Source organism: Carex rostrata, chromosome 13, assembly GCF_964058835.1.
Source record: "Carex rostrata chromosome 13, lpCarRost1.2, whole genome shotgun sequence".
Lineage (NCBI taxonomy): Eukaryota > Viridiplantae > Streptophyta > Magnoliopsida > Poales > Cyperaceae > Carex > Carex rostrata.
The window spans coordinates 8,117,504-8,129,964 of record NC_135930.1 but is presented as its reverse complement, the minus strand read 5'-3'; the positions used below and the strand labels follow the sequence as shown (position 1 = coordinate 8,129,964).

Below are 12,461 nucleotides of genomic sequence, written 5' to 3'. Positions count from 1 at the left end.
GTAATACCCAAACTACCCTTAATCAAAACTGTTCTTTAATCTCCTCCATTACCTGCCCCATATCTCTAATTTCAACAGCCACTAACATGTCAGGTCCATTGTCGAAATCCCGTGTTCTTGTGGATTTTTCATCCTCAAATCGCACATCCTTATTCTTCCCAACTGACCCTTCAGCACTGATACTTACATTTTCCATGGTGACACTGATAGGGGGATCCAATATACCATTATCTTTTCCATCTTTTTCTTTTTCTTTTTCTTTTTCCTTTTCCTTTTCCTTTTCATTTTCTTTTTGTTTTTCTCTTTCTGTTTCTATTTCCCTTTGTTTTTCATTTTCTATTTCTATTTCCTTTTGTTTTTCTCTTTCTCTTTCCTTTTGTTTTTCTTCAAAGTTAATCTCATCCTCCAAATCAGGGATGCCTTCTTGCTTCCTTACTCTGGTCAAGTCAGGGCTGCTAAGATAAGAATTTGAATTTGAGTTCAAATTCCCATACCTCTCCAAGAATTCATCATAATTGGAAAAAGGGTCAAAGAATTCCCAAGCAGAGCTCTCTTGAACCGGCATGGGTGGGGTCGCTGGTTTGCTTGGACCAGGTCGGTCATCAAAATTCGGGTTTTTCTTCAACTGAGAGATCGTACGTCAATGGCGTTACTGATAGATTGAGGTTCTTGCTCTTTTCGTTTTTCTTCAACTGAGAGATCGTGCGTCAATGGCGTAACTGTTGAAGTATTCGTGTTCAACTTCTCCTCGTCATCTTCAAACGAGAGAGCATGAGAGAGAGGCATAACGGTCGAGGAATCCGAATTAGAATCCGAGCCCAAATCCAAACCAGCCTTTGATTTCCCTTTAGAAGAAATCGGGAGGGTCAAGACGTGAGGAACAGCCTGAACTGGAGGGTACGGTGGCAAATAATGACATTTTCACAATTGTATGGAGGGCAAAATTGGAAATACATAAATACATATACTAAAACAGTATTTTTCAATTAATTCTTAATAAAAATAGTATTAGAATACAACAATAATGACATTTTCAGAATTATTGTAGTTTGGAGTGGCATTTTTTCAATTTCAAAGTTCGGAGTGGCATTTTCACATTTCCACGGTTTTGCAGTGGCATTTTCACAATTTCCCCAAATATAAATGACATGACATGACATAATTAAAGTAATTTAAAACCTTAACACTTTTTATAAAAAATAATTTTAATGATTAAAGAAATAAAAATATAAATGACATTACATAATTAAAATAATTTAAAACCTTGACGCTTTTTATAAAATATAATTTTAATGCATTTACTTTACTTTATGTAAAAAATAAGAAATAAATACTTCAAATATTCATGTACATATATGCATTGGCAGATCTAGGTTAGCTTAGGGGTAGGCAAGTGGCTACTCCTGAATTTTAATTTTTTTTTTTTTGATCCACTACTAATTGTTCGATGTGTCTACTGCCTACCTCTGATCCGAGTTAGTCTGATCCTTGAATCATTTCCTTTCGAACTTTCACTGATTCTGCGTATTTCATTTTTTTTATTTCGGATATACGATGCTCTATTTCGTAAATAGAATGAATGAGAACAAGAGAACAAGACATGAATTGTCTGATGGTGAGACGTCCTATCATTACAATTCTAAGGAAATGAGCTGGTCAAATTTTTTGGACCTTTTATTATTCAATATTTATATTTTTGTTAAATTTTTATCTAAGATTTCACTTCAATTTGCTAATTAGCTAAGAACAGTCCTACCATGAACTGTGCCAAACAATTTTTAATTAGTTAAAAAAAATATATCAATGTTGTGTTAATCGATTTTATAATTATAACATATTTCATAATAAACATGGTTACATGAAATGAGTTGCAATATTTTTGTATCTGATAAGTTAATGAGTTACCCATGGGAGAAATCAGTCCGTATGACTCACCTTTTTCCTAGCAATGCTTATTCATTAGTTCCAAACTAAAAGTCCTAATCCTCCGTGATTTGTGCTTCTACACCAATAGTAGGCCTTATTTCATTATAATAGTGATGAATCAATAACCAGTGAGCTATATATTGCGTGAAATGCTTAGTCCTTTCCAAATTTCAGTGTGGATATTTGGAGGTGATTAATGACATTCTGTTAATACAGGTTGTGCAAAGGAGGTCAACTGCTTGATCGTATCCTTGCAAGGTACCTTTCAAAATTGCTGAGTTTGTTGTCAAAGCACACATGAAGTAAGCCTCTCTTGTCAAGCGATAATTGGAGCAATTTTGGGTAATTAATTAGACTTCTCGTGTCCTTGCTTAGTCCAGTCAACTACAAGAATTGTATATTTTTCTTGGACAACTTCTAACCTATTTACAAGAAATACAATGTTGTTAATTTCAGTTGCATATTTTGTTTTTATGGGTTATGTAAATTTTGCTATAGTGTGGTTTTTTGTGAATGAACATGTTATGTTGTTAAATTGTGTTGCATTTTATTTATGTTGTCTACATTATTTGCATGATATTCTATTTAATGTCAATGAATGTCGAATAGTTATATGGCTACCAAAATATGGAGGCTAGTCTCAATACAAGCAGAACCGTGCCAAAATTTTTATGCCAACACTGACTGTTTTTAGGACCTACACTGACTCTTTTTCAAGCGTCAGTGTTGAATACCACACTGACTCTTTTTAGAGCGTCAATGTTGGTGTTCAACACTGACGCTTGAAAAAGAGTCGGTGTTGAATACCAACACTGACTGTTTTTAGAGCGTCAGTGTTGTGTTCAATACTGACTCTTTTTCAAGTATCAGTAAAAGGTAACCTTCACTGGCGCCGGCTTTACTGACGCCGCTATAACAGTCAGTGTAGGGGTATTTGAACAGTCGGTGAAGGGATTTTTTATACTAGTGCCAATTAGTTATTTAAATCCGATTAGTATCCTATCATGTCAGAAATTCTAGATCCACACGTGCATATATGCTTATTTCCCGGAATTTTTTTATAAACCATAAATAGAAAAACAATTTTTAGAGAACCAGCATGATTGTTTTTTTTTTTTTGAAAAACCACAAAGACCGAGTGGAGCATTCAGTCTCCACTTTTTTTTTTCTCCAGACCGAATGCTCCACTCGGTCTCACTCTTTTTTCAACTTTTTTCAACTTTTTTCAACTTTTCCGTGCGGCAAACGGTGTGGCATATGTTTTATGTATATGTATAGAGAGTGACTTGAAATTTCAAAATCCGAAAAGTCGATCCGAACCGTTCATCTTGTTTTCCATATTAATATGTGCTTGGAGACCAAATTTTACATTTTTCTGAAATTTTTTACTATTTATTAAGTCACTTTGAAAATTGTTGATCCAACGGTGGCTTAACAAAACAGTAAAATTAGCAGCCACCGTTGGATCAACAATTTTCAAAGTGGCTTAATAAATAGTAAAAAAATTCAGAAAAATGTAAAATTTGGTCTCCAAGCACATATTAATATGGAAAACAAGATGAACGGTTCGGATCGACTTTTTGGATTTTAAAATTTCAAGTCACTCTCTATACATATACATAAAAGGATTATTCGGATCTTATGTGGCCGAATCTGTGAAAAATTGAAAAAAATGGTGAGACCGAGTGGAGCATTCGGTCTGGAGAAAAAAAAAAGTGGAGACCGAATGCTCCACTCGGTCTTTGTGGTTTTTCAAAAAAAAAAAACAATCATGCTGGTTCCCTAATTCGTTGGGCTAACTCTTAAAAATCGGCTCTCAAACCGTGCCACCACATCAGTCCATATGTTTCTTGTACATCTCGCTTTCATCTACCTTCAATTTCAAACCAAAATTCCGTTGAAACTACATAACAACGCTGCCGAACAGAATAATTCCTTATCAGGCTTACGTTGGATCATAATGATTGATTTGTTTCGACGAGCAAAACCGGAACAGCATGAACCAAATTGACAAAGCTTGTTTTCCTTTTCCGTCCATAACATTGTGAATGGCTTCAGGTACTATTTAATTATGAGTATGTATTCTTTAAGAGGAGGGTTCAAATGCACTCAAATTTTTGTGCATCCAAATGTACCCTATTCTTTTTCTCTGTTTTCAAAGTCTGAATAGTCAATCCGAACCGTTAGATGCGATCTATATATTAAGATGTGCTTGGAGACCAAATTTTACATTTTTTGGAATTTTTTTACTATTTATTAAGCCACTTTGAAAATGGCTGATCCAATGGTCCAGAAAATGTAAAATCAGTGATTTTCAAAGTGGCTTAATAAATAGTAAAAAAATTTCAAAAAATGTAAAATTTGGGTGCACAAAAATTTGGTGCATTTGGGTGCACAAAAATTTCAGAAAATGTAAGATTTGAAAAATATGGTGCATTTGGGTGCACAAAAATTTGGGTACATTTGAACCCTCCTCATTCTTTAATTGTTGTAACATAAAGTTTAAATTAGTTCAAAGTCTGACCGAAATTTACGGAGCAAATTAATAAGGAACAAACAGTTCTAGAATTTGTACCAATTTGTAATTGATGGTTCGGATTCAAATTCAAATTTGAGTTGCCTCAAATAATATGAATTCACCTAATTATACAGCCTGATCTCGGACAAGATTTGAATTTGCTGTTTTATTTTTTAAAGAACTTTTGCTGACTCCAGCATTCAATCTTTTTGAATGCCTTGGTGGATATCAATAGTGTTGTGATGTAGTAGGTTGATATCCAGTTCCTTTCCTTTTTTTATTAAGTTAATAATCAGGTCACATCTTTGACGCATTACACCGAGATAAGACATCAACAAGACAACAAGTTAACCTTCAAAAAAACAAGACAAGTTAATTCATACTCATCACGACAAAGTATATGAATTCAAATGACATATGCGCACTCTAAAGAAAACAAAATGCAACTAGTCATATTTGGTATTGATGATGAACATCACATTAATTTTTATTCTTCTAGAATGAAGTCTCCCAAAAGTTGGTACATATATAGTGAATTACTTTCAACTGGCAAAATATATTCTACATATTAATTTTCTGGAGATCATTTTGATAAATATATTAGCATAGGCTGAAGATGTCAATCAGACCAAGCATTGATCTTTGAAAATGATATGCATTTTTAGCACGAATATCGAAAAATGTTAATTAGCCTAGTTCAAAGAATTAATCTTTGAAAATGACAATAACAGAATAACTCAGTTCATAGTTCTTGTAACTTTTCGGTGACATCATAAATAATTGTTGACCTGTTATATTCGATTTCAAAATTTTAGCAATTTTTTATTACTAAAATTATTTTAAGCAACTCGATCTTTACTATAAAAAATATTCTTGCACTCTGCATTTTGGATCTCTTATTTCTTTTTTGATAAAAGGTTATGAGTGAGTCTATGTTACTATGCATATCACGGGTTGTTACCGTGCTACGGCTCTATATTCGAGTTTTCAAATTCTAATGGTCGATCCGAACCGTTCATCTTGTTCTCCATATTAATATGTGTTTGGAGACCAAATTTTATATTTTTTGAAATTTTTTTTACTATTTTTTTTAGATATTTAGAAAATCACTTGATCTGAAAATTCTCCATATTAATATGTCCGTTTTATTAGAGAAACTTGGTAACCACTAACCAGTTAAATCAAAAGGATTGTGTGTTATAATATCACAAATATCCTTGGACCAATGTTCAAAAGCTTCCTAAATTGTTCAGAATTAAAGCTACATATATAAATTGTTCAGAAATAACACTTGCTAATAGCAGCTACTGTTTAGATTCAAAAACATGATAATGCTGAGATACAACTAATATGTATTACATCCCATAAACAACAAACTTCTCAATGTCATTCTGTACTCAAGAGGAATCATCTTCCTCACTTGGTCTCTGATATACCACCATCTGAGTGTTATTGGGATCTCAGATATGTAGTGGAATAGCCATGCATGCACCAAGTTTTTGGTATATCTCTTAATTATTCGTGTCCAATTTGATCAAAGATATAATTAGTTAAAATAATTGTTCTAAAATATTTTTTGGGAGTGTTGAAAACACATCTCATTTCTAAGTTTTCAAATTATCCAACTGAGTACACTGAACATGATAAAAGAAGCAATATGATTTTCCCCTTTTGAAGGATCCAACCAAATGCAATAACATTCCCTTAGCGCCTGTTCGGATGTCATGGGATTACATGAGATGAGATTTGACGGGAATGAGAATTCACTTTTGAAAAAGTGGGAACCCACAAGTATGGGTACACACGGGATTAATTATGGGAATGTGTTGAATTAAGTGTTCGATTGTACCGTGAGATTAGTTATAGAAAATTCTATTTTTCTTTCTAAAATATTTGATATTATACAATTTTTTTATTAATATATTATCAATAATGCAATTAAATAAATATATTAAATAATAATATAATATTTCTTCTTAATTATTATTTTATAAAAATAGAAACATTTTTTATAGTTAAATAAGAAGTATTTAATTTAATTAGAACATGATGTGCATTCAATACTCTTAGCCGGTACATGATGTGTGCATTCAATATATTTTTTTTTTTTTCATTTTATTTTATTTTATTTTAAGAAACAGGTTCAGGACCAAAAGACACCATATATTAACTGCTAGTCATAAATATTAATAAATAATATAAGCAGCTATATTATCAAATCCATATATATATGCTGCAAACTTTAGCCAATTAGCAGGACCATGCTATAGAAAAAGGGAAGATTCAATCAAAATCAAACTGCAAGGAATTATACCTAAATTGAAACCACTGGTTCCTAGGATTATATACCTTGATATAAAATTATCATCCAAAGATAGAAGTGCAATCACTTCTGTTTACCAGAATCTAGGTTTTTCCATTTCTTCTGACATATATACCTGAAAAGAAAAAAAAATACATTGGAAATTTTGCCCTCGATTTTGTGCTTCATTGTTTTTCCTTTGGTTTTCTTGCTATCTCTTGGCCTTTAAACACTCAGAGGATACAGACTCCATGTAGATATGATATAAAAAGGTGAATTAAACAAAGGCCATAGCATTACACGCAAGCTGTTACAAAGAAAACCCTATTATCATGAATTTTCTTATTTTTTAATTTATAAATACTAATGATATGCTTATACTGAAAATTACAAAGAAAACCCTATTATGAATGCTTATAAATACTAATGATATGCTTAATTTATGATAAGATATACTATAGCCTTACTCAAATTTGCGCTATGTATAGTACTATAGTCTTACTCAAAGTGAGTTGAGTGTGATATTTGAAGCAATGTTGTAAAAACTGCCGTTTAGTCTGACTAATCGGTTGATTAATTATTGGCGGTAATCAAATTATTACGAATCGTTTATTTATACGGTCAATTACTTGGACATTATTATTATTATTATTTTCATGTATCCGTTATATGTATTATATTTTGAAACATCTTAATATCTTATTTGAGTTTTTTTAAATAATAAATTCATAAAATTTTATTAATTAACAATAAAATTAAGTTAAAATAAATTTATTTGATAAGTTTAATCAGTTAAATTAATCATTTTTAATAATTACAAGTATATGTATGTAACTTTAATGAAAATACAAAATTTTAAGTAAAAAATCAATTAATCAATCACATACCGATTAATCGCTTGACGATATCCCGTTTGTCCTATAAATACATACCATTATTGAAAACACTGATTTAAAAATTGAATTTGGCAACAATCTTCTTCTAAAAAAATCATATAACGGTTTCATCAACATGACATAGCAAAGAACTCAACATTTCAACGTGTTCAATTACAATCTTCAAGTTCAACGCTATAATTGACGATTAACATAATTGACAACTAGCGGACCTGACCATTCCGAAAAGGAACACGAAATTTCTCATAAAGAAATAGGCACACTAAATAAGGGTAATGTTTTAACAGAGCAGCTTTTTTCTTCATACAGCGCAAGAACAATATACAGATATGTTCTAATTCTATACTCCGTTACTCCGTACGATGCATGAAGCCAAAACAGCTCTGTTAAGATCTTTACCCCCTAAATAGGTGAAAATAGAAACACTGCGCGAAATATTCAACACGCAATTTGCATATATCTCCCGTCGTCTCTCTCTCTCTCTCTCCTTTGATGGATTACGACCTAAGAAACCGAACGGGACCCATGTACCCGAGAGTGGCTTCCATGCCGCCGCATCCGTCGGCCTCCGCCGGCGCTTCATACCGCGTCTCCTCCTCCGCCGCTGGCGCAGCCCCTCCTTCCTGTACTGTCTCTCTTTCTCTATCTCTCCAATTTCTCATCAAACTACCTTGTCCTCATGTGCCTATTTAGGTTTTAGAGTTTGAGTCTTCGATTGTCTACTCGATTGAATTATTTCCTTGTGGTGATTTGGATTTTCGTTACTATACTAGACAATTCGTATAGCTAAACACTTGAACCTAGGATTTTATCCCAATTTCTGAATTGGTTCAGTAGAAAAAGAGTAATAAGATATATTATCCGAGTCTACGAGCAATTTAGTGGGCTCCATTCTTAGAATTGGAATGGACCTTTATGGACATAAGAAAATATGTGAATAGTACGGCTTGATACCAATTCAAAATTAGTTTGGTTTTTTAGACCTGTTGATACGGCTTGATGCCAATTCAATTTTCAATTATATAATCTTATATTCAAACTGCTGGTACTGTAATTTGATTGATTATTGTAACTTTTTACACAGCTGGGCTGGGCATCAGAGTTATGATAAAACCAGAATATCAGATCACGCCTCCTGTAAGTAGTGTTTGCTTGTGTGTGTGTGTGTGGTTTCTGTTTTTTTTTTTTATCTATTAAACGTGACTAAAACTTGGTGACCATCATAGTACATGCCTGTATTTTTCTGAAACAAAAGTTCATCAGGAACCATAAAAGATAAAATATTTTCAACCAAAAACCTAGCATGCATTTAGAGAAGTGGATGATCTAGGATTGTTTCCTCGAACTCGTAATTGTCTTAACATGGGGTAATTTTGGGTTTCTATTTGCAGCCCCAAATGACTCCCCCAGTGCAAGATGTCCCTCGAAGCACTTTCAAATTTGATTTTGAATTTGAGAGGAGGATTCTTGCCGAGGCCGAGAAAGAGAACCCAGATTGGAGCAAATTTGTCGGTGAAAGCCACCAACGGCCTTCTTCTTCAAGGCCTCCTGCCCCTACAGCTTCTCCTCTAGTATTTACTCTTACTTGCTTTGTCAACAAATTGCAGAACTACCTCTCATTTTGTTAGGAAATTTTATTCAAATGCCCCATGCTTTATTAAGAAATTTTATTTAAGTCCCTACTTTTGGTTTGCCTTTGCCATCATTTTGTGGTGCCATCCAATGCAAAAGTGCGAGGGCTTAGTCTGGTGATGTGATGAACTAACCTTTCTTCAAATGTGAAATCCATCTATAGCGTATCAAATGACTTATTAGCCTTGGTATATATTAAAAGAATGTTCTTATTTTCTCGTACTCAACTTAGACACTGGGTCAGGTTTATGTCAAGCCCTAGACCCAGCCCTTTATCCCAAATCTTAGGACCGGCCTGATCCGTCCAGTCCTTGCCATTGGGCCTAAAAATTGGGGTGCTGCCCACCAAGCTCGGCCCTATGTCATTAAAAAAAATTCAAATCAACAGAAATAAATAAATAAATAATTGAGTTTTAATATTATAATTTTTAGAACTTTATATGGTATTTTTAATTGCATTTCGTAATTTTAATTTGAATATGAACACCTATATGTTTTATTTATAAGCAGCATGTGGTTACTTTAAAATATATGTGTAGGTAGTTTATTGAAATTGATTAATGAACAAACACATAATGTAATCCTTAATATATGTTAAATACTTTCATAAATATTATACATAAAAAATTACAAGAAATATACAAAAGATTTCAAAAAATATTACATAATTACACGTAATATTGCTGGGTAGAGCCGGAGGGTTGTGCCTAGGTCCATGCCTGACCTAACTTGGGCCTAGGCCCTACCTGTGCTACCTGCCAACGCCCTCGGGGTGGGTATGGGTGGGCCAGGTGGGCCGTGGGCTTTTTTGCCAACCCTAACTCAACCACACTCACAAACTGAATCACAACAGTGTTATCAGAATAACAGTTGGAATTTATTGATGGAATCAGACTCTTTGCCGTCTGTTACTCATTTTAGGAGTTTTTTTGTTAATTTTCATTGTGTAATCCCGCTCCTTTTTTTTTTTTGGTAGACTCCTCCAGGGGATCCAGCTGTGGAGAAATATGTTGCAACTGGACTGGCACGTGATGCTGTTGCATTTGCAGTACTCAATTATGGAGATAACCCTGTTAAGGTAACTTTGATTTTATCAAATTTGCAAGAGAATTATTATAATCAAAGGTAGCAAATATCCCCTACATCCTTTACCACAAAATTCAAAGAAAAAAAGGGCTCCTGTGATTTTTAACATGGCTTCTTTCTAGTTAGCAATTTATGTTCATTGAAATCTACAAGAGGAGGGTTCCAATACCTCATGTAGTCATGTTTTTCATACCTCATATTTTATATCTTCGTTTTCAAAGTCTAAACTGTCAATCTGAACTGCTCAACATGATATCCATACTAAAATATGCTTGGAGACCAAATTTTATGATTTTTGGAACTTTTTTACTATTTTTTTAGATAGATATCACTGTTTTTGAACAGTGTAGAAACAGTGATTTTGTACCTATCTTAAAAAATAGTCAATTTTTTCCCAAAATCATAAAATTTGATCTCCAAGCATATTTTACTCTGGATCACGTTGAGCGGTTTGGACCGACAGTTTGGACTTTGAAAACTAATATATTAAATATGAGACATAATGAGGTGTGAAAGGCATGAGGTATTAGAACCCTTCTCAGTAGTCAGTCCTCAATCTATAATAATGCCCTTTCTTAATTATTAAGTAAGCTCCAACAAATATAAATTGATTTTTCTACCAAATAGAATTTCCTAAAGGATTGTTTGTATGCTTGTTTGCTCAGCTGCATTTTAGCAAATTTAATATTGGGAAGTTTAGTTATTGTTAAAAATCTCTTTTCACTTGGCTTATTTGAAGGTGCGGGAGTTTGTGAAGGGATATAATCAGCTTCAAGAAATGGGTTTCACGTCTAAAAATGTGGCAGAGGTCTTGGCAATGTATGACAATGACACTGACAAGGCCCTAGCCCATCTTCTTAACAATTAAGAACTTGCTACGTGTATTTCCTTATTTCCTGTATATAGTTGGGTTGTATTTTATTCTTATTCTAAACCTAGAGCTATTTTGTTTGTTCTTTCTTTCTAATCCTATAGGTATTCTGTTTCTATTTGTGCTGTAATTGAGTAGAAATACATTTTACAATTTGAGAGGACGGGGTTCTTGAAATCATTAGTCTTTGGATCCAATGTGTTTTGTGTTCGCTATTCAAGTCATTTTTCTGGTAACACAAAGACAGATTGGCTGTGTTATTTGAACAAAACTGCCAATAATAACTAATTAAATAATATGATTCTGATTCAAGCATAATCCAACCTGCTCGGTTTGTCTCTGAGACACATAAATTACATGTAACTTACCAAAATATCGAGTTAGGTGTGATTTATGTGTCCTGGCAAAAAGAGCAGTTCGGATTATACTTGAATCGGATTCATATTATTTGAAATGTATCAATATATTACCAACAAAAAGTATAAGATAAACTGTAAAAAAGGATAATCAGTTTTGGTATTTACAATCTTCACAGTTACGCTAGAACTTTACAGAACCATCCCATCCCCATCCCGTTCTTTCTGTATTTCGAGATTTACTGAAATCATACCCATTGGCTATATTTTTATTTTCTGAAATCGAGATTTGGTGAAATCGTACCCATTGTCTGAACTCATAGTTGAATTTATTGCACAAGAGTCCAAAAGAAATAGGAAAATATAAGACTTATTTTACGGTTAAAGGTGAGAGGGACTTTTTTTTTTTTTTAAAAAGTGCTCTTACGCTGCCCCGTGTGGAGTCACTATTGCTAAAGGACAGGCCGCCAGACTTGACCATAAACTCACCAAATGTCTGTCACGCTTTTCAGTATTGTTCTCTTCGATACTATCAAGTTCTCAGAAAAGAAAACAAACAATTGTAAGACGAGAAATTGAGAGAGCAAACGAGAAAGGGAAAGAGGAGTGACATTACTCTGATAGCTTTGCAACCGTGAGGTTAGTTTACAAAATTGCATGTGAATATTCCAGAATTATGTTATTTTCTTTTCAGAACTGAGGCAGGGTACATTTTGCATAAGTTTGAAAGCACCATTTTTTTTTAATTCTTATTATCATTCTTTTAAGATTAGTGACTTTAAATATCTATTAACAATTCCATTAATAAAAATTGTATTTACAACGAGTCGTATATATGTTGTACTACTTCACTGTTGATTACTGATAGTATGCT

General features: G+C 33.2%; 1 protein-coding gene across 1 annotated transcript; it reads left to right on the top strand.

Annotated features, from left to right (window-relative positions):
* The first annotated feature begins 8,076 nt into the window (after positions 1 to 8,076).
* LOC144564235 (Ubiquitin-associated/translation elongation factor EF1B protein) lies at positions 8,077 to 11,429 on the top strand. The gene is made up of 5 exons (XM_078313814.1): positions 8,077 to 8,267; positions 8,727 to 8,779; positions 9,034 to 9,213; positions 10,251 to 10,352; positions 11,100 to 11,429. The coding sequence occupies exons 1-5, from the start codon at positions 8,135 to 8,137 to the stop codon at positions 11,226 to 11,228; spliced, it is 597 nt and encodes a 198-aa protein (XP_078169940.1). The 5' UTR covers positions 8,077 to 8,134; the 3' UTR covers positions 11,229 to 11,429.
* Positions 11,430 to 12,461: the final 1,032 nt, after the last annotated feature.

Bases quoted from the DNA above. Each gene is read 5' to 3' on its own strand.
- LOC144564235 (XM_078313814.1), top strand. From the start codon at position 8,135: ATGGATTACGACCTAAGAAACCGAACGGGACCCATGTACCCGAGAGTG. The intron at 9,214-10,250 runs GTATTTACTCTT...TTTTTTTGGTAG, and splicing joins CCCCTACAGCTTCTCCTCTA to ACTCCTCCAGGGGATCCAGC. The intron at 10,353-11,099 runs GTAACTTTGATT...GCTTATTTGAAG, and splicing joins ATGGAGATAACCCTGTTAAG to GTGCGGGAGTTTGTGAAGGG.